General features: G+C 36.6%; 1 protein-coding gene across 3 annotated transcripts in view; it reads left to right on the forward strand.

Annotated features, from left to right (window-relative positions):
• Positions 1–20851, forward strand: part of TTC39C (tetratricopeptide repeat domain 39C) — a 109535-nt gene that overhangs the window by 27632 nt on the left and 61052 nt on the right. For 2 of the 3 annotated variants that reach the window (XM_072604425.1, XM_072604426.1), the window contains exons 2-4: positions 2642–2690; positions 4936–5064; positions 14865–14979. In XM_072604425.1, the coding sequence (XP_072460526.1) occupies positions 2642–2690; positions 4936–5064; positions 14865–14979 (293 nt within the window). Of the gene's footprint in view, positions 1–2262; positions 2300–2641; positions 2691–4935; positions 5065–14864; positions 14980–20851 lie in introns of those variants that run through there. The other variant, XM_072604427.1, reaches the window with a different exon arrangement.

Here is a 20851-nt window from a genome sequence, read left to right on the forward strand (position 1 = left end):
TTGGAAATGAAGAGGAGATGACCAGCCTGGACTCCCTCCTTAAATGGAGGTTTTGGAATTCATTGTTCCATGCTTCAATCCCAGGGGCAGAGGGTGTATTGGGAACTGATGTTTTTGTCTCCCATTCCATGATTTTTCTTCTTCACAAACTGAGAGATAGGCTTCTGGGTTTGATACTTCTTTTTAGACCATAAAATAATGAGCATGTTAGGATATCTTTAAATTGATTTAATTTGTATTTGACTTTGACTTCTTGTACTTTTTATCTTTGGTATACATCTGGAAAGTAATAATTAAATAGTTTAAATGAGTGATTTTAGGGAGCACTTTAATTCTTCATATTATTTAGTTTATAGTTCTAAGAAGCACATTTTACTGGCTGATAGGTTCTTAGGTGTAGAGCTGGAAAAGAGGTGATGTGATTCACTCTCCCCTCTAACTCTGCCCCACCTTCCCCAGCCTATTTTGCATATGAGAGACCTAAAGAGAGGTTGCTTAAACTCACGTATGTGATAACTGGAAGATGAACCCAGGTCTTATGCCTCCAAATCCACTTTGTAGTGTAATTTTAGTCTACTAGTCTTCCTGATTCCCGGTCCAGGGCTCTATCCACTGTGCCACCTGTGCCTAACCCGGGAGCTTTAAAAACCTCCTTACGTTATCCTTAGTATCCTTCAACAGCCTGGGTATGAATCCTGATTGATTTGCTCCAGAAGTGTGTGATCACTTAACCCTCTCTGAGCCTCAAGTCCTTCTCATCTGTAAAATGTGGAGTTTGGACTAGGTTTTCTAAGATCCTTTCTAGCTACAGATCTATAATCCAATGAGACCTTTCCTAAGCTTTCTTCCTTTATTTTATAGATCCCTTGTATCTAAAGGGTTGAACAGAATTCAGTTTGATTGCCTTTGTTTTATTGGTTACCTCTTTTTTTTTTGTATGTACAATTCTTAAAATGTCAGATGTCACCTTTAGATTCCATTTTAAATCTTTAATGACTGACTGAGTGAATGAAGCCTTTATTAGTCTGTATTAGTTATTAAACACCTACTCTGTGCCAGGCACTGAGCTGAGCACTGAAATATAAAGAAAGGCAGGATATCCCTGCTTTTCAGGAACTCACAGTCTAATGGGGCAGAAAACATGCAAACAACTATGTACAAACGAGCTGTTTACAGGAATAATTGGAAGTAACCATCCACAGAGGGAAAGCATCAGATTTTGGTGGGTGATTGGGAAAGGCTTAAAGTAAAACGTGAGATTTTAGCTGGGACTTCAAAAGCCTTCAGGTGGAAAGAAGGAGAGAGAGAGAGAGTATTCTATATTTGAGGGTAGCCAGTGAAAATGCCAGTAGTCAGAGTTAGTAGATAAGGACTGTCTAGTTTGAGGAACAGACTGAGGCCTGTATCACTAGATCATAGAGTATGTGAGGGTGTACAAGATAACTGGAAAGGTTGAGGAGGGGGTCTGATAATCTTTGCAAAGCACTGTGTTAAGTAAGTACTGGAGATAAAATTAGAAAAATAACCCTGCCCCTAGGGAGCTCACAGTCTAGTGGGGGGAGATAATGCATATGGAAAGTTCCAGCTGCAAGTCAGATGGAAAGGTCCCTTGGTTCTTACAGTATAGCAGCAAAACAGATGGTAATGCCTAGCATAAATAATTCCTATTTATATTATCATGCAGTTGGAAGGCATGGACAGAACTGACTGACCATGGCCCCATTCAATATCATTTCCACTGAAAAGTCATATCAGTTTTGGAAACTGTACCATGAATGGTACATTGCCAAGGTTTTTGGTGATGAGAACTTTATTTTCTGTAACTTCACTAGATATGTCTGTAGCACCTGTAGGAGCATTGACCTGGAAGCATTGGTATTTAATACTATCAGCCGACTGAAGCTCACCCCTCAAAATGCAGAGGAGTCCAACCTGGGTTGAAAATAAAAGTTTTATTAGGAGGAAAATCAGACACTAATACCAAGGCACCCCTGCTCCCCATACAAGGTACAAAGTCCACAGCTCAGGAAAAACGAGAGGTTTATGCCTGAAAACCACAAAGGGAGGTTCAGGGAGGGGTTGGGAAAATGAATGGACAATCTATCCCAGGAACAGGTGGACATAGAAGCAGGATGTTTTGCAGGAACAGTTAATCACAAGGCTAGTTTGGGCCAGTTGGAGCAGGGGGAGGAGCACGGCTCAGCACGATTAGCCAGTAACCCCAGCAAAGGCATCTGGGAGTGAACAAGACTGGTTCCTTTCAGCAAACAGGCTTACTCAGTTTCAGGGCATCTGCCTGGTAAGGTAACACATAGAAAACAGACATATTAATCTCAGAGGCACTTTCACAATACCAATATTGAACACTATATAGAATATAATCTGTTTTTATAAATCTCACACTGTTGGCTTTGATCTTTCTGGAAATGTATAAATGAATGCACTGCCTGTATAGCTTCCCACTCCAGAGAAGGCTCTTGATTTCTTGGTTTGTGTTTGAGAGAACTTCATCTGCCTGCCTGAGGTTCTGAAGAATTTTTACCTTTCCATTGCAAAGGTTTTATTATTATAATGCTTTATCATGTTTTTAAAAGGGTACATCAAGATTAACACAGGAATAACTTTTGTATTTCCTTAACAGAAATCACAGCCCGCTAATGAGTTTTGGAGCCAGCTTTGTCAGTTTTCTGGTAAGTTGATCTGGGGATAGAGCAAAGGGAGAAGAGAATAGATAGGTTCTCTGAGTCTATTCTTTATATTCTGCCTGGAGAAGATCAGATAGAGTTTGAAACTGAAAGTAAGTCTGAATGAAGCAGTGTCTACTGGGTCATTTTTCTTCCTTATTTTAAAACTAAATTGCTCATGAATTCTCTATGCTTTAATTTTCACATTTCCTTTATTTAAAAAATCAATTGCTAAAATATAGATACAATTGAAAGGGCTGCCCAAGAGAGAAAATTCCCTCTAGGATTATTTAAAGGGATGAGATTTGAGTTTAAGCAATAAAATTATGCTCTAATATAATTGGGATTGCGGGTCAGGGTAGCCAAACCAAAGTTTGCTGATTATTGCTACAGGAAATCAGGAAAGAAGGATGGAACTTGCTTATACAGTAAATTGAATAGTGTGTAAGAGTTCACAATTTGGGTACTTTTTATTACCTCATGCTTAGAAAATTACAACATTTAAACCAAGTGTATATTTTTAAAATGTTAACAATAGATGGATTTTTACTGGTTCATTTCTTACCTCCAGTCATAAATTGGCAAGTAGAGGCATAAACAGGAGGAAAGAAGAAAACAGACTAGGCTGCAGAAGGAGTAATGATAGAGGTGATGATGATGATGATGATGATGGTAATAGAAACAGTAACAGCAGCTGATCCTTATGTAGCACTGGTATGTGCCAGGCGCTGCACTAAATGCTTTATAATTGTTTTCTCATTTGATCCTCATAATACTGCGGGAGGTAGATGCTATTAGTATCCCCATTTTACAGATAAGGAAACTGAGGCAAATGGAAGTTAAGTGATTTGTCCAGGGTCACACAGCCAGTAAGTGTCTGGGGCCTCATTTTTATCTCACTGTATCTCCTGCACCACCTAGCTGCCTCAGTTAGCATTAGCATTAACTCTTTGGTATTAGCTAAAAGGGGAGAAACAGGAAATGGTATAAACCAGAAAAGCAAGTAAGATGAGGAGCATTAATACTTTGGCCACACTATTAAAGAGGAATCTTGCTGCATAAGAAAATCATTAGATACTAGGATTCAGAGAGCCTTATTTTTTCGTGGTTTTTTTTTCCTACCCACTTACTAGTCAAGTGACGTTAGGCAAAATACTTAATCTCTTAGCTTAACTTTTCTCAAGTCTAAAATAAATGTGCCTGTCCTGTCTTACCTACAGTTATGGGAAAGGTTAGTGGAGATGGGTGATAGTTTGGGGTTTTTTGTTTGTTTATTTGTTTGTATGCGAAAGTACTGAAGGATGTGAAGTGGCATTACAGATGATGATAGTATTAATCAACACAGTTATTATTGCCTTTCTTCCTGCTTCTGCCTAGAACTAGTTGAGCAGGAAAACATGACTGGAAACTAGGTGTCACTGTGTCTTTTTGCTGAGGACAGCATAATTTTGGAGTTTTCAGTAGGACTACAGTAGCCATTTAAAATCACTATTATTTGAAAAGACTCTCCAAGGTTGGATTAGATGATTTCTGAGATCTTGTCTAGTCTAATTCTGACACTTTATGAGTGTATGATTATCCTGGTAAAGTAGAAAATCCACAGGCTTGACACCGTTAACTGAATTTGGGTTTCATTTAGGTCAATAACTTTGACCTAAAATAAGTTATTATAATTCTCTCATCTATAAAATGAGGAAATTGAACTGGATCATCAACAATTAACATTCTATGAGTCTGTTTTAAAAGAACTTATACATTGTATTTGTTTCACTTGGACTTCTTCAAAACATTTTATAGAGCCAGGGATCTTCTGGGCAGCAGAATGGATTTAGGGCTGAGAACCCAGGTGAAAACTGCTGTCATCAGTGTGCTAATCAAAAAGTAAAAGATCTTTGTTACTCCTTAAAGTAATAAAACAATCAAATTTAATGTAGTAAGGATTGTTTCAATCAGTAATTGCTTACATATTTATTGTTATAAATTTTTCTTTGTAGATATCATATAGTAGCTTTTTATATTTGATTTTATTGGTAAAAAGTTGAATATAATGTAAATTCTGATTCTGAAAAAATTTAAGGTCTTTATTAATTTTTTCTTTTGCAAGAACTAATTGAAGGAGAATAACTCTTTTTTTGGGCTAGTGTAACTTTGTGCACGTTCATTATTTTTTCCTATCAAAATTTAGATATAATAAACTTTCACATTTTCTGACACTTTATGATTCAGTCTTTCTCATTTTTATGTTTGGAAGAATGCCATGATGACATTTGAGGAAGAAAAAATGCAGTTGGCATGTGATGACTTAAAAACGACAGAAAAACTATGTGAAAGTGAAGAAGCTGGAGTTATTGAAACCATCAAGAATAAGATCAAGAAGAATGTAAGTACAACATCATTTAAATGATGAATTTGGCACAATTGGAAAGATTGCTGCTTGGTTCTGACATTAATTATTTTTGTGCCAGGCTTCTGGAAGTTAGAACACAAATTTCATATTATTAAAAAGGATAAGAAGCTAATTTATGTATTTATCAATCATAACTTTTTCTGATTAATAGAACACTTAAAGGTACTTCCATCATTCAGCATGTTGTATTCAGTAATATGAAGATTCTGTAGATGCAAGGTGATGATTTGGCTTAAGAAGTAAGCTTCATATTTAGAGGTATCTGTTCTACTTCCCTTGGACAATCTTTGGAGGACCCCTAAGTTTCCTTACACCTCAGTTACTTACCAAGGACAGGTAGATATTTTTCAAAGTCAGCAATTTGACATTTATGCATTTGGAAATTAGAGTGGGAGAGATAGGGAGGTTTGATGTTAATTTCTCTCTTATCAATGCATTTTTAATATTTGGATGGTTTGTATTCTCCAGTTGTCTTTTGACACTTGAAGAGTATATTTGACTAATTACCCTTAAATGAACAAAATCTCTTCCCTATCCAATATTGCTCCTGAGATTTTACTTAGTAGATAATCTATAGTTTCAAGTATATAGGGAAAAAATACAGGGAAACATTATCATTATTTCAGTCCATTTGTATTGGTACATCTCAAAACAGAACAAACTACTACCTAACATCATTGAAGCACTAAAATATTTCTTCAGCGCACATCAGTAATGTGGTCATAATACGGTTCTTGTATTCTTTTTTAAAAGGTAAGCAAAAAGGTAAAATTTAAAAAAATATGAACTATAGTACTTTGTAAATTTGTCCAGTATTGTTTCTTCAGCATTTACATATTCTTTTAAAAGCAGTCTAATTTATTTTCCAGTGTCAAGTATAGTGACTTACATAAAATAGGTAAACATTTGTTGAATTGAATTTTCAGCATGCATTCGAAATTGTTTTCTTATTGCTATTTTAAATGTGCTTGTAGGATACAAATTGAAGTGTTAATAATTTTAAAAAGATATTGTGGAATTCTTAACATATTACTAAATTCCATTTTGCCTTTATAAACCTACATTCTAGAAATATTTTCACTGTATATTTCTGTGAAAAGTTCAAAAATGTTATCATGACTCTAGTTGATATTAATCACAGTAGCTAAAATCTAAAAGTTTTATCTGTTGATACTTTGAAACTCTTATGTTTCCTTTTCTTACTGAATAGAATTATTATTTTTTAATTTTAATTGATTTGTTTATTTCTAGTTTTCAGTATTCACTTTTATAAGATTTCTGAAGTCTAAATTTCTCTCCTCCCCAAGATTGTATAAAATTTTTTAAAGTTTATTTTCAACTAATCTAAAATTAATAGTAATTTTTACTATAATCATGATGTTTTTCAGTATTCATTTCTGTAACTATTAGATAAGCTCTATTTCATCTTCTTAGAATGACTTTTATAGGGTCCAGTGAGAAAAATCATTTAATGAGGACATAGATAGCATTTTATGCTTTCTTGGCAATATGCAGAAGCTCTTTGTCATAGTCATTATATTAAGCTCATGACAGACCATTAGTCAAATTCACTCCTACTATTATTCTACCTCACAATAGTTTTATCTGAGTTAGAGACTTCTCTAAGTGGGCTAAAAGAGTTTTTTTTTTTAATAGCCCTCTTCTGTTTTAATTTTGTTTCTCATTTAAATTCTCTGTTCTTGAAGGTTCAAACTCAATTTACTCTAAAGGAGAGTTTCTTAACCTGTGTCTATGAATCTGCTTTATACATATGTATATATGTGTGTACTTATATACATATGTGTATATATATGCATATATATACATATATAGATAGATAACTGTATTTCAGTATAATTGATTGCCTTTGTAATCCCATATATTTTGTTTAACATTTAAAAACATTATTCTGAGAAGGGGTCCATATCTATAGTTTTCATCAGCTTGCCAAAGGTATCCATGACACAAAAATGGTAAATAACTCTAATGGATTAGACTTCTTGAGAAATGTTAGTTGTTTTTTTTAAAGGGGTATGGTCCAAGGAGGTTGTGGTGGAAATTAGTAGCTTTGTAGCCAAGATTTTACCTTTTTAGAAAAAAATTGAAAATAATCCCTACAATATTGAAGTCATTTACAGAATCACACCAGATTGCCATTTGGTACGTTTGAACATAGAAAAGAGAAACATCAAAATGAAATAGCCCTCATTGCTGTGAATGAGGCTTAACTTAGCTTCCCTTTTTTCTCCTGCATTCTCCTTATAGACCCTCCTCCTCTGGAGGTACTCAGTGGCCTTCCCAGTATTTAGAATAGAAATCTGTTGAGTTTTTAATTCTGTGACTTTGTTGGCACCTCAGTTCTCTTACCTTCCTCACAAGATTGTTATAAGGATGACACTGAGATAGATGACAAAGGTAAAACACCATTCAGGTTTGAATCATTGTTGTCATTATCATTAGGATCTTTAATTTCATTGCTGTGGTGTGGATACCTCTAATGCCTTTCAGGTTTCAACCCTTTCATGCCTTTATTGATAGTTTAAAGTAACATGGCCAAAAATTTGATCACATGGTAGTTGAGCCTTGCCAGACTTAGCTAGGTTCTTTTAATGATTAATGAACACTCTAGATCAGAGTTCTTAACCTGGGGTCCATGCAATTGTTTTTTAAATGGTTTGATAAGTGAGATTGTTTACTGTCTCAGGGAGGGAGGAAGGAATAGAACTTGTGACTCAAAACTTAAAAAAAAATGAATGTTAATTGTTTTTACATGTAATTGGGGAAAGTATTTAAAAATAAAATTTTATAAAAATACTTTGCTAAATGCAATTTGATATAACATATTATAAACCTACGTATTTTATTTGTGTTTTAAAACATGATTCAAAAAATGGTCTAGACTATAAGCAAAGCCTTTACAGCTTGGTATAATAACTAGTTGGGCTTTGCCAGGTTAGCACTTAACTGTCTGTCCCCCCCATGCCATAATGAAGCATGGGAGTGGGGCTTTATTTCTATACATCTACAAAGATATGTTTTTATAACCCTAAAAGCCAAGTTTAAATTGATTCAAATATATATTTGCTTACCATATTCAAAACACTGTGAGTGTTGATGAGGTGATACAAAAGCAAAGTGGAAACAGCCCCTACCCTCAAGGAACTTACATTCTAACAGATGAACAAGATGTTGGATAGGAAAACTTGATACTTTGATACTTAGGATCTGTCATTTCGTTGTTGTCTGTACTCCTTCCTGTGTAATTCTTGTCCATGTTTTCTGTAAATTTTCCATTATGGAAAGCCACACAGCATCACTTGGAGAATAGTTCAAGAGAGGGGCTTTTGTTGCAGCCAGCAGGAATCATTATATAATTATATAATTGTATAAAATCCCTTGGTAATTTCTCAAATATAATCCATTCCAAACTCCTTCCCCCAATTCTGAGGCTGAGCTCACTGTCCATCTGTATTATCTTTCCAAAATATGTATCACAGAATCATACAACCTGAGAATTGGAAAGGACTGTGTTATCTTAACTTGCTCTGATTGCTCAGTAGCCTTCCTCACCAATACAATACTCCTGGCTTGGAGACTTCTAATGATGGAGAAATTCGCTACTTCTCAAGATCATCTATTCAGTGTTTTAAGAATTTTTTTCCTTATATATCAATATCTGCTTTTGTGTAATTTCAGTACATTGCTCCTACTTCTGTTTTCAGGGAAAGTAAAGCATATCTAATACCTCTTCTCTTGCCAGTCATTCAAACACAATTCATTTATATCCAACAAATATTTGTTACTTGCAAGGCAGAGTGCTAGGTCCCAAGAATATATAAAGACAAAAACCCAACACAGAGACTACCCTCAAGGAACTTGCATTTTATGCACCAAGTAAAGTTCATCCAAAGGTCCTTCATGCTCAAACAACATTTAGGAATTCCATTTGTAGAGCTCTCCTGTTTCAAAAACACTGATTTAAATTTCATTTGCTTTATTCCTTAAAAAATCTTTTCCAGCAACTCTCTAGAAGTAGGTAAGGCTAGAATAATACTACTGCCATCTTTCATGGAGTTGGCTTTGCATGAGAATGTGAAATTCTGTTGTGCCTGCAGGGGAAAATAGCCATCATCCCCCTTTTGGTTCTTCATCTTACTATCTGAGAACAAACATGGTTTCCACTCTCCTCACAGTTCTTGTAGCCTTCCTTTTATTCCCAAACTGTCAGTGTTCTTCCCCAAATTCTACAAGCAGAACTAAAATCAGTATTCCATATTTGATCTCACCAGGGCAGACTACAACAGAATTTTTCTTTCCTTTACCAGTCCATCAAAACTCCTTCATCTCTTTCGCATGATGGCTGTTATGTAGCCATATTTTCCCTGTGCTGCATCTGTACAGTTAATTTTTTTGAACCAGAATATAGTCTTTACATTTATTCAAATTAAACTTATTAAGTAACTACTATGTGCAAAGCAATAGACTAGGTACTGGTGATACAAAGACAAAAATTAAATGTCTTTACCGTCAACGGCTGTACATTCTGCTGAGACCATATGACGTCCACACCATATGCATGAGAGTGTAACACATTGTTTGAGAAGGAAATAAGCCCTAGCATCTGGAGCTGATATGAGGGAAGACTTTGTTGAGTTGGGGCACCTCATCTAGGTTTGAAGTAGGAAGAGGGTTTTGAAAGACATAGATGAGGAAGTAGTACAAACAAAGATGGTGGTTAGTTTGTATGAAGGCATAGACGCAGGAGATAAAATGTTGAGTTGGGTAAACAGTTATTAGTCTAGTTTTGCTGAAATGTAGAGAGCATGAAGGGGAGCAGTAATATAAGACATACTAGGAGCTAGATTGTATAATGGACAACTAGGTGGTGCAGTGGATACAGCATGGGAACTGGAGTCAGGAAGACTCATCTTCCCCAAGTCCAAATCTGACCTCAGACACTTAGCAGCTGTATGATCCTGGCCAAGTCACTTAACCCTATTTTCCTTTTTCATCTGTAAAATGACTTGGAGAAGGAAATGGCAAACTACTCCAGTATCTTTACTGAGAAAACCTGAAATTGGGTCACAAAGAGTCAGACATAATAATGACTGAACAAGATTGTAGGAAGCATTAAGTGCCAGTCTAGACAGTCTGTATTTCATCATAGAGGTGGTTAAGGAACCATTAAAATTTTTTGAGCAGGCAAATGATTGTCAGATCTATGCATTAGAAAAAATATTTTTGCCAGATCCGTGTCATGGATTACATAGGAGAGAGAACAAAAGCAAGGAGACCCATTAGGAGACTTACGGTAACCCAGACAAGAGATGAGTGGAAGTCAAAGAACAAGTGAAAGAGATGTTGCGTAGGTAGAACTGATCAGATTTATTTAGCAAGTGATTTGGATATCAAGGCTAAGAAGAGCAGAGGGTGATTCCCAGATATGGAACTAGGTGAATAGAAGGGTGCAAGTAATCTCAATACAAAGAGGTTTGGGGAAGGTGAGTGGAGGGAGGGAGCATAAGTTTAGTTTTTGACATGTTCAGCCTGAGGCCCCAGTTGGAGATATCCAGAAAATATCAAGTATAGGGATAGAACCTAGAATTTGGGAATAGGAGCACCAATGTGTAGAGAAAGAAAGATCAATCATACAGACAGAAGGTATGTTTGTCCTTCGTTGCTGAAGAAGACCATGCCATCAGAGAAATGATGACATGACTTCCACTTGACTTTGTTTTTTTTGAGTGAGGGAGGGCTGTGTAGGTCACCAGCCTCACTTCTCCTCCAGAGTCATCTGAATCCAGTGACCAGATATTCATCAGCATGACTGGAGATGACTCAGGATGAGGCATTTGGGGTTAAGTGACTTGCCCAAGGTCACACAGCTAGTGAGTGTCAAGTGTCTGAGGTGAGATCTGAACTCATGTCCTCCTGACTCTTGCACTGGTGCTCTATCCACTGCACCACCTAGCTGCCCCATACAAATAGAAGGAGAAACCCCATAAAGAGCAGTATCGTGGAAGCCAAGGGAAGAGAGGATTTCCAGGATTAGGTGGTGGTCAACGAAGTTATTGGTAATCTTTGAAAGAGCTGTTATTTCTATTAAATTTCATTTTTTTCTATTCTGTTGATCATTTGGGTGTATCAAAGCTTGGATTTATGTAGTGCTTTACAGTTTTACAAACTGCTTTCTCTTTGTAACCCTGTAAACTAGGTAACGTTAGTATTTTTATCCCTGTTTTATAAATGCAGATACTGAGGCTCAGAATTTGTGACTTGCCCAAAGTCACATAACTAATCATTGACAGAGTCAAGATTTGAACCCAGGTCATCTGACTCCAGATTTAGTGCTCTTTCCATTATACTAGTCTTCAGTAGTGTAGCAACCTGTTAATTGTTGAACAAAGGTCACTTCTTAAGAATAGCAACAATTTAGTGTTTTCAGATAGTTTGAGAATTGTGTGATTTTAGCACCTCTGTACCACTGTTCTGCTGTCATCACTGTAGAAACACTAGGATGCCATAAGGTTGAGAAGCATTATTTTTTTTTTATTTTGTCCATCTCGTGAATTGCTGTAGCCAAAATAAGTAATAAATGAATTATCACCTACCATATGAATAGTACTCTGGTAATGAACTTTACTTAGCCACGATGGTTCTGAGAACCAGCTGGGCTCATGCTCAGAAGCTTTTTCAGTACCATAAAACTGCTCCAACTTGCGCTCCTGAATTCTCCCGCTTTGGTCAATGCTACAACAAAAGAATCATCAGAATAGGTTTATTTTGTGGAGAAGCTAATCTCTGCACCTTTTAAAATTCAGCGTCTGCAGACTTCTCACTTTGTCTTGTGACATCTAAGAAACCACAGATAAAAGAAATTTGCCCTTCAGACTGCAACAGGAATTAGTACCAATTCTTTTCTTTCTCCATATTAGAGGGTAGGTGACAACGAGAGGACTATTGCCTCCACTCTTTTTTTTTTTTATTTTTATTACAAGGCAGTTTAAGAGATGCTGGGCAGAACCCAAATATTCAGTGACAGTGAAGTGGTTTTTTGTTTTGTTTTGTTTTTTTAGAAAATAGCTTGTTAAAAATTAAGTTGTTTCTACAGAACTGTGTGGCCACTACCTTGGGTACCCAAGTTGTTTTCTCCTGCTATATGAATCCTACTTCTTATTACCGTTATTATACAGACATTTAGAGAGTGCTTAAAAGTTTGTGAGACACTTAACATACATCATTTGATCCTCACAGTAGCCTGGAGAGGCAGGTGCTATTATTATTCCTATTTTACAGATGAGGAAGCTGAGACTACAGGTGGTTGCACGACTTGCTCACATTTACTCAGCTCCTAAGTGATTTAGATCAGATTTGAACTCAGTTCTTCCTGACTCCAATTTCAGTCAGTACCCTGTCTCCTCACTACTTTGCTGTCCCCTATGCAATAGTATTTGTAATCTCTTTTAGCTTTAGTCAACCTGCTCAGAGCTTGTATTCCTCTGGCAGAGCCTTCAAAAACATCAGATCCCTCCCCTCTGCACCACAATGAGGAGACACCAGAGTCGGACTTTGTGGAGGGGGAGGTATTTGTGTAGTAAGTGGAAAATCTTTTTTTTTTTTCACTTTTTTTCTTGTTTTTTTTTATTATTATTTTTAATGTTTTACAATCACTGCCAAAAAATTAAGATTTTATCCCCCCCACACCTACCCCCTACTACCCCCCTCCCCCCCACGACCGCATACAATTCTGTATAGGTTCTACATATACTTTCCTATTGAGTACATTTTCACTATAGTCATGCTATGTAGTCGAACTAAAATAAATGGAAGAAATCATATAACAAATCAAAACATGATACACAAAAACACGCATACACACAAACATGATCTGCTACATTCTGCGAATGACTTACGTATTTCTTTCTCTGAGTGTGGAAGGCATTTTGTCTTAGAAATCCACCATTGGGATTTTTTTTTTTAATAAGTTCTTACATTATTACGAAATTCCAAGTCTACCAGAAAAAACTCTCGCACACTGTGGTCGTTGCTGTGCACAAAGTTCTCCTGGTTCTTCTCCTTTCACTCAGCATCAGATCATATAAGTCCTTCCAGGCCTCTCTGAAGTCTTCTTGTTCATCATTTCTTATGGCACAATAGTACTCCATTGCATTCATATACCATAATTTATTCAGCCATTCCCCAATTGATGGGCATCCCCTTGATTTCCAGTTTTTGGCCACTACAAAGAGTGCTGCTATAAATATTTTTGTACATGTGGGACCCTTTCCCATTTTTATGATCTCTTGGGGATACAGTCCTAGTAGCCATATTGCTGGGTCAAAAGGTATGCACATTTTTGTAGCCCTTTGGGCATAGTTCCAAATTGCTCTCCAGAATGGTTGGGTGAGCTCGCAGCTCCACCAACAATGAATTAGTGTTCCAACTCTCCCATATCCTCTCCAGCATTTATCCTTTTCTTGTTCTGTCATGTTTGCCAATCTAATCAGTGTGATGTGGTACCTCAGAGTTGTTTTGATTTGCATCTCTCTAGTCAAAAGTGATTTAGAGCATTTTTTCATATGATTATAGATATCTTTAATTTTTTCCTCTGAAAATTTCCTGTTCATATCCTTTGACCATTTATCAATTGGGGAATGACTTGTATGATTATACATTTGAGTCAGTTCTCTATATATTCTAGAAATGAGGCCTTTATCCCCGAGCTTAGCTGTAAAAATTCTTTCCCAATTTACTACATCCCTCTGAATTTTGGTTGCATTGGGTTTGGTTGTGCAAAAACTTCTCAGTTTAATGTAATCAAAATTATCCATTTTGCATTTTTTTTCACTTTTAAGAAAATACTTATTATGATACAGAGCTTAGTTGCTGGGGCCCCTTCCTCTCCTCCCCACCTTACTAAAAGTACATAGTGTGGAGGGGGTGAATTTTAATTTCAACTAAGCATTCATTTCCCTTTGTGAGTCCTCCAAAGCTTATTTTTAAGGCTAGGCTGTTTTTTTTTTTTAATCAGTCATCTATTAGATTCCAAGGTATTTCCATCCCAATTGCACATAATCTCCAACTTCTTATCTACCATGAACCAGGTTACCATGGGATCATAAACTGACCTTAGCATAAACCTAAAGAAAACATAATTATGATGGCAAATATTTCAAATTAACTTTTAGACTCTTTACTCTTTATATTAATTTGTACCATCATTTCCCTCCATTAGCTTTGCATAAACGAGAATTGACTGTTTAACAAAAAAGTAAAGAAACTGAAAACTGCAACTTTAGAGTCATCAAGCTTCTTTGTCTTCCAGAGAAGACATTTAAGAGGCAATCCCATTCCCCTTCTTTAAGAGGTGGGGGGCTATGCATTTAGAACACTGGGAAAGTAATAAAAAACAAACATATTAATAAAAATTTATTCTTATAAACAAGAAAAAGAAAGATATGCAGACTTGAACAGGTTCTTAAAATTCACTTTTAATTACATAATGTTTTGAGGTATTTCCTTCTAACTTTATAAATTTGGCTAGATATTCCATAGGCAACATTCTTAAAATAACAAGTCATGTCAATAGAGCTGTAAAATGTAAAATACTGTTAAATTATGACACATTTTTGAGCAATTATGTTTCACAATTCTAATTTTGGAATTATTTCATTCAGCAAAAAGAAAAGCTATCTCAAAAGGGTAGTGCATAGGATTGCTAATTTTATGTTTTTTTATAACATTTCCTTTCCTTTTTTGCATTATTCAAACAGGTTGATGCCCGAAAATCGGCACCATCTATAGTTGATCGACTTCAGAGGCAAATAATCATAGCAGACTGTCAGGTTTACTTGGCTGTACTTTCTTTTGTGAAACAAGAGTTGTCAGGTAATGCTGAAACCTTTTTAACATTTTACTCCATTTCAGTGGGTAAATGATCGATAGAACTCTGTTTTTTAGAAAGCTACTTATTTAAGCCTCTGAAAATATGGGGTACCAGATGCTTCTTGTCATTACCTACCACTTAAGGTAAACCAAACACACAAGCAAACACTTGACAAAGGAGCAATAGTAGCTGTACGTCTCTGCTTGAGGTGGGGGACCTGTGGCCTGAAAGCCACATGTAGCCCTGTAGGTCCTCAAGTGTGGCCCTTTGATTGAATCCAAACTTCACAGAATAAATCCTTTTATTAAATATTAATTAAAGGACTTACTAGTCCTGTATTAAGATAATCACTTCATAAAGGTGATGGAAGTGGAGGTACCCATTGTCTTCTAATTCATATTTAGTTTTTGTGTGAGAAGCAGTCTGGTGTTATAAACCTTAAAATGAGAAATTACTGGTTGATGCTCCATCTTTAGGATATAGATTTTGAAGGCTGGAAAAAGACATGACTAATAATCTAGTTTCCTTGAATGAAGAACAATTTTATCTTCATTTTAAAAATATAAACACATCTCCTTTTTGTTTGGTCATTGAAAAGTTCTATGTGCTTCTTCCCTTTACCTACTCAATAGAATCAGATTTCCTAAACAGAAAATAGTGTCTAAATTTAGCATAATAAACTTTTTCAAATATTCATTGTCAAGGGTTTGTCCAGTATTACTAGCAAAAACCTATCCCATGAATAGGCAAAAACTCTTTGAAAAGAAAAACCTAAAACTAAATATTATTTTAAAGCTGTGAAGCATATTTTGCTGCTTAGTTGAGATGTAAACTTTCATCATCATACAGCGTTCTGAAGTCATTTTCATACATTATTTGAAAAATCAAAGATGTTTGGCTTCTAACTGGGCCAAGTTAAAATTAAATTTGACTCTTACTTGTTATTCTAACATATTAATACAATAAGACTTTGACATTTCACTAACATGGATGCAGCCTACCCATGTTAGATCTTTTCATTTTCATCATCTCAAATCTCTTCCAGTAACATACTGGCATGGACATTGAACACTTGTCTGATGAAGGATCTAAAATCAGAAGATATAGACACTGTCCTGGACTGTAAAAAGGGAATAGTACAATAATACTTTCAAAAATTACTCATTTTCCTTTATCCACTACAGTGCACCAGAAATGAAAGAGCAGTAGAATTTATCTGGAATTCTTTGCTCAAAAACAGAGCACTAAAATCTACTTCTGTAGGGTTCTCATACTAAGGTTGTAAGCCTTCCTTCTTTTCCTTCTGCTATTTAAAAGTCCCTTGGAAAGAAAGCTACTTTTAGACAGAAGTTGAGGCATGAGTTAATTGTTTTGTCTATCCTGGTTTTTTGCAGGATCAGTTCATTTGAGCTATATTTAGTCTTTGCTATTTTGACAATGTACCTACCTGATTCTTTCTGTAGCTAAACAACCTTGTATGGAAGTTGAAATGAAATTGTGACAGACAAGATGTTCTCAGATTCCAACAAAAATAGTTTTCTGCTGAGTGGCTTCACATATATTTCAAAGCATCAATATGCAAAATAGAAATGTACTTAACTTGTCTGTCAGTAGCCCACTGGGCTACCATTTTATTTTCTTCTGTTGATTTTGCATTTTGGCATTTTGTCTTGTGTTTTTTATTGTACTTTTTCCTATGAAAAGTAGTCCTCCTAGGCATGAAAGTATTCAGGTGTTTGTTGCAGGTGTTTCTGTCTTCTCTCTGGAGGGGTGCACAAGCTAGGGAGGTATGGAAATACGTTCCCCACTTTTCTGGATAAGGTGGCTTGACCACCAGGCAAGGAGATGAGCAATAGGTAGAGGGATAAGAGGACTGCATGGCCAGAACAGTAGTAATAATATCCACTCACATTTTTGTATGTTATATTTTTTAAACATCTTTATGACAATTTTCCGGGGTTGCAGAGCAGTGTAGAATCATTATCCTCTTCATTGCTCAAAATCACACAGCTTAGTTGTTTTTGTTTACTGTTGTTACTTTTCACCCAGGAAAAGTGGAAATACAAACACAAAATGAAAACAATACAGAAATATATAACCTGGTGACCTCTGAGTGAGTCTCCTTACATCCAGAGTCGCCTTCCCTTCTTTATGGTTCTTTGGCCCTTATGAGAGGAGTCGGCCTCTGGGATATGAGAATGGTTATGGGACATGGAGTGTGGGGAGGGTTTCACAATCTGGAGTCAGATTGTTAGGAGACCTAAGCCCCACCTGGGAAGGTGGGCTAGGGGAGTATGACGAGAGACAGGTGTGGTGTGGACTGGGGCTCCAGAACAAAAGAGAAAGGCTTGTGATAATAAGGGACAGAGTGAGGACTAATGCTTAGGGTGCCTGGTTCCTTAGATGGTCCTCTTTGCACTGTGCCATGCTTAGTCTCTCGTAATGTTGGGTCTTGGGCAGGAGCAAGCAATTCATGGTAGGAATTGTTTCGAAAGAAACTTATTGGCCAGGGGACATTGAAGACTGTAGAGAACCACGTCATCTGCTTATCCTACAGTGTGGGTGGAGAGCATTTGGAGGAAGACTTGTGTTCTGTATGCTAGGACACAAATACCAACAGTATTTGTAGTTTAGACCGCTAGATGGCTTCAGACACAGTAGCTGTGTGACGCTGGGCAAGTGACTTAATCTCTCAGCCTCATTTTCCTCCTCTGTGAAATGAGGTTAATCATAGCATCTTCCTCACAGGATTGTTGCTGATCTTAAATGAGATAACGTATGTAGTGTGCTTTGCAAACCCCTAAAGCATCATATAAATGCTAACTATAGTATTAATCAATAAATATTTATAAAGAACCTACTATGTGCCGATAACTGAGGTCATCACTATCAATAGTAGTGGTTGTAGTGGTGTACCTCTTTGCTGGTGGACATGCATCATCCTGCCTCCTTTCTCCCCAACCTCCACCCCTCCTATCCCACTCACTTACCATAAAAATGGAGTATTGGGAAATGTCAGTATTTTGATATGTTCATTTCACAATTAAACCCTCTGGCATTTGCATGAAAGGGTCAAAGATCCCTTGGTGAGGACAGATTCTCCAGTCTGGCTTCCTCACTCACTTGGGCCATGACTATTCCAACTAGGCAGATTGTCTGTGGTGTTCTGTTTGTGCCAATGAGTCATTCCACTGGTACAGACTTTCAGGAGATTGAGTGACTGATGGATTGTATGTGACATTTCAGAGGTGTATCTCATCATTAAGAGATGAGACCAGATTGTTGGGGGGGGGGGCAGGTTATTGCTGTCCTCTCACTGCTGCTTCGTTGTGAGTGTGACATCACTGACTGCATTGCTGCAGACGATTGGCCTTACAAGTTTTACTCTGAAAGCTGCAGTACTGTTGAATATGCGGTACAAATTGAGACTGGTCTGAAGTTCCCTCAGTCTCCAGCTGGCTATATTTAGAATTTTATAGAATCATAATTATGGAAACAGTGCAATGAAGAGGTTATCGTAGCCCCAAATTGTACTTAGGCACTACCATACATAGAATAAAATGTTCCTTTAGATGAAAAAAATTATTTTGAATTTCATTGTAAGCAGTTCTTTGTCTTAAATTTCTTAGATCTAAATTTAGGGTTCTGTTTACCAGCCTACAGTTGAGAGCAGTAAAATTTGTGGAATTTTATTACTTTTATGTGTTTTCAAGTAACGAAAAATTGTAATGTCAGATTCTATAATAGCTTGTATTCATTTCATTTTTATTTTAAAGTGGACTTTCCTTTTTTAAAGAGAGCTCTATGAAATATGCACAATGGTGAGGCTTCCTTTTTTTGAGGGGCAGGATAATATTCCTACTGTTTCTATTCTTGTCTGGACTCCCATTATTTCCTGGTGAAATTATTTTAGCAGACCTCCTATCTGACCTCTTTTGTCCCCTTGCATTCTGTCTTGCATGCTCCTATGAATGTAATTGTCCATATACATTTTTTTATTATGACCCTCTTCTGTTTAGAGGCCAGTCATTGTTGACTTTTTCCTGCTATATCAAAAACATACTCTTCTGCCTGGTTTTCTAAATGCTTCATACTCTGAATCCACCCTTTCTCTAACCTAATTTTGTCCTGCTTTCCAACATGTACCCTCTAAACACCTAGCTTCACAGAAATATAACATTAAAGAAAGTAATATTATAGTGGGGCAGATGGTTCTGTTCTACTGGAAAGGAGCCTCTGAAGGCTGCCCTCTAGACCTTCTCTACCATGTTCCAGGCTTTTCACCCTGAAATCTCCCTGGAGCCATGGTATTCACACCTGGAAGTACCCACTTCTCCCAAGGCATCTCTCTTTGATTGTATGTTTCCTCCCCGAACTTCCAGTGAGATGATATTTATAAAACACTTCCCACAGTGCTTAATCAATGCTTATTTCTCTTCCCTTCCTTTTCCATTTAAGGAGGCATGTGGGCCAAGACTCCTTCTTCTCCAGGCTGCACTCCTAGACTTTTTATACCATGCCCTCTCACCGAGCACCTATGTCCCACGCTCTGATCTTCAGCTCCCTTTTAGGTTTTAGATGTTATCTTCCCTCGTTAGAATGTAAGGTCCTTGAGAGCAGAGACTGTTCTATTTATATTTGCATTCTCAGCTCTTAACAGTGTTTAGCACATAGTAAGTACTTAATAAATGCTTATTGACTGTGGGTTTGCTGGAAGACTTGGGAGTGGAGAACAGGAACTGGAGCTCTCTTAGAGGGCAAGAAGCAAGCTTGACTCAGGAGCCTGAAGATGTCAGAATGGTTTATGGAAGGGGGGTGGTTAAGTCATCATGTTATGGCAGAATGGCACTGATTGGGGCAGTGGCACAAGTATGCCAGTGGTTTTGGCAATTGCTCTTTTGCATTCGTTTTTAGTTTCATGTGCATTTGTATTTTCCCAATGGTGAACTCCTTGAGTAAACAGAACTGTGTTTTACAACCTCAGTGCTAAAGGCATTTTGCATAGTTCTCATGCATCAAATAGTTATTTGACTAAATTTTAGGATTTTGTAAATTCTCAGGTTCAAGCATTTTACTTGTAGCTCATCCTTTCATATTTTCCAGTGTGTTTTTTAATTTAAGATTTATTTCTTATTTGTTAATCTTTTGCTACCTTTTAGTTATTCATCTTTCTCATCTGTATGTTCTTGTGATAATTGCTAGTAGCATTTTGAGATCTGCTTTCTTTAGATTGCAAAAGGGTAATATTATTTTGGCCATACTCTTTTTTATTTAAGGAGGAAAAAAGTAAACTATTGCTTTGTGGTCCCACTTATTTCTTTTCTGGCTTCCTTCTGACACACAGGAGTGGTAAAAGAACGTTACAAGAGACCTAGGTTTGAATCCCAGCTCTGTCATTTACTTACTGTGTGACCATTGGCAAGTCACTGGCCCTGTGTTCCTCACTTGCAAAGTAGGAATAGTAATACTTGCATTATGTGCTTCACGGTGTTGGGAGAGAAGTTCATCTGGACCCTTAAGTGCTGTGTACATTTGAAGTGCTTTCTGTAAATTTTGTTCTAAAAAGATCAATAACGTATAACTTTTTAACTAGGTGTATTATTAATATTGACCCCCCCCCCCAGGAGACATGATAATCATTTGGCTAGTGAACTGATATCTCCAAATGAAATATAACCCCAGTTTTCACATCTACTCTTTGTCACCAGAATTCTTAATAAAAATTTCCTGAAACCTGAAAGAATTTTTTTGTCTCTCCTTACACAAAGCATTTATTTCACAAGTCTGTAGTGTGTACAATTTTTGCTAGTTAGTACTTCACAGAAGAGGAAGGTATCTACATTTGTTCCACAACTACCAGTGAAATTCCTTACA

This window comes from Notamacropus eugenii, chromosome 4 (genome assembly GCF_028372415.1).
Source record: "Notamacropus eugenii isolate mMacEug1 chromosome 4, mMacEug1.pri_v2, whole genome shotgun sequence".
Classification (NCBI taxonomy): Eukaryota; Metazoa; Chordata; class Mammalia; order Diprotodontia; family Macropodidae; genus Notamacropus; species Notamacropus eugenii.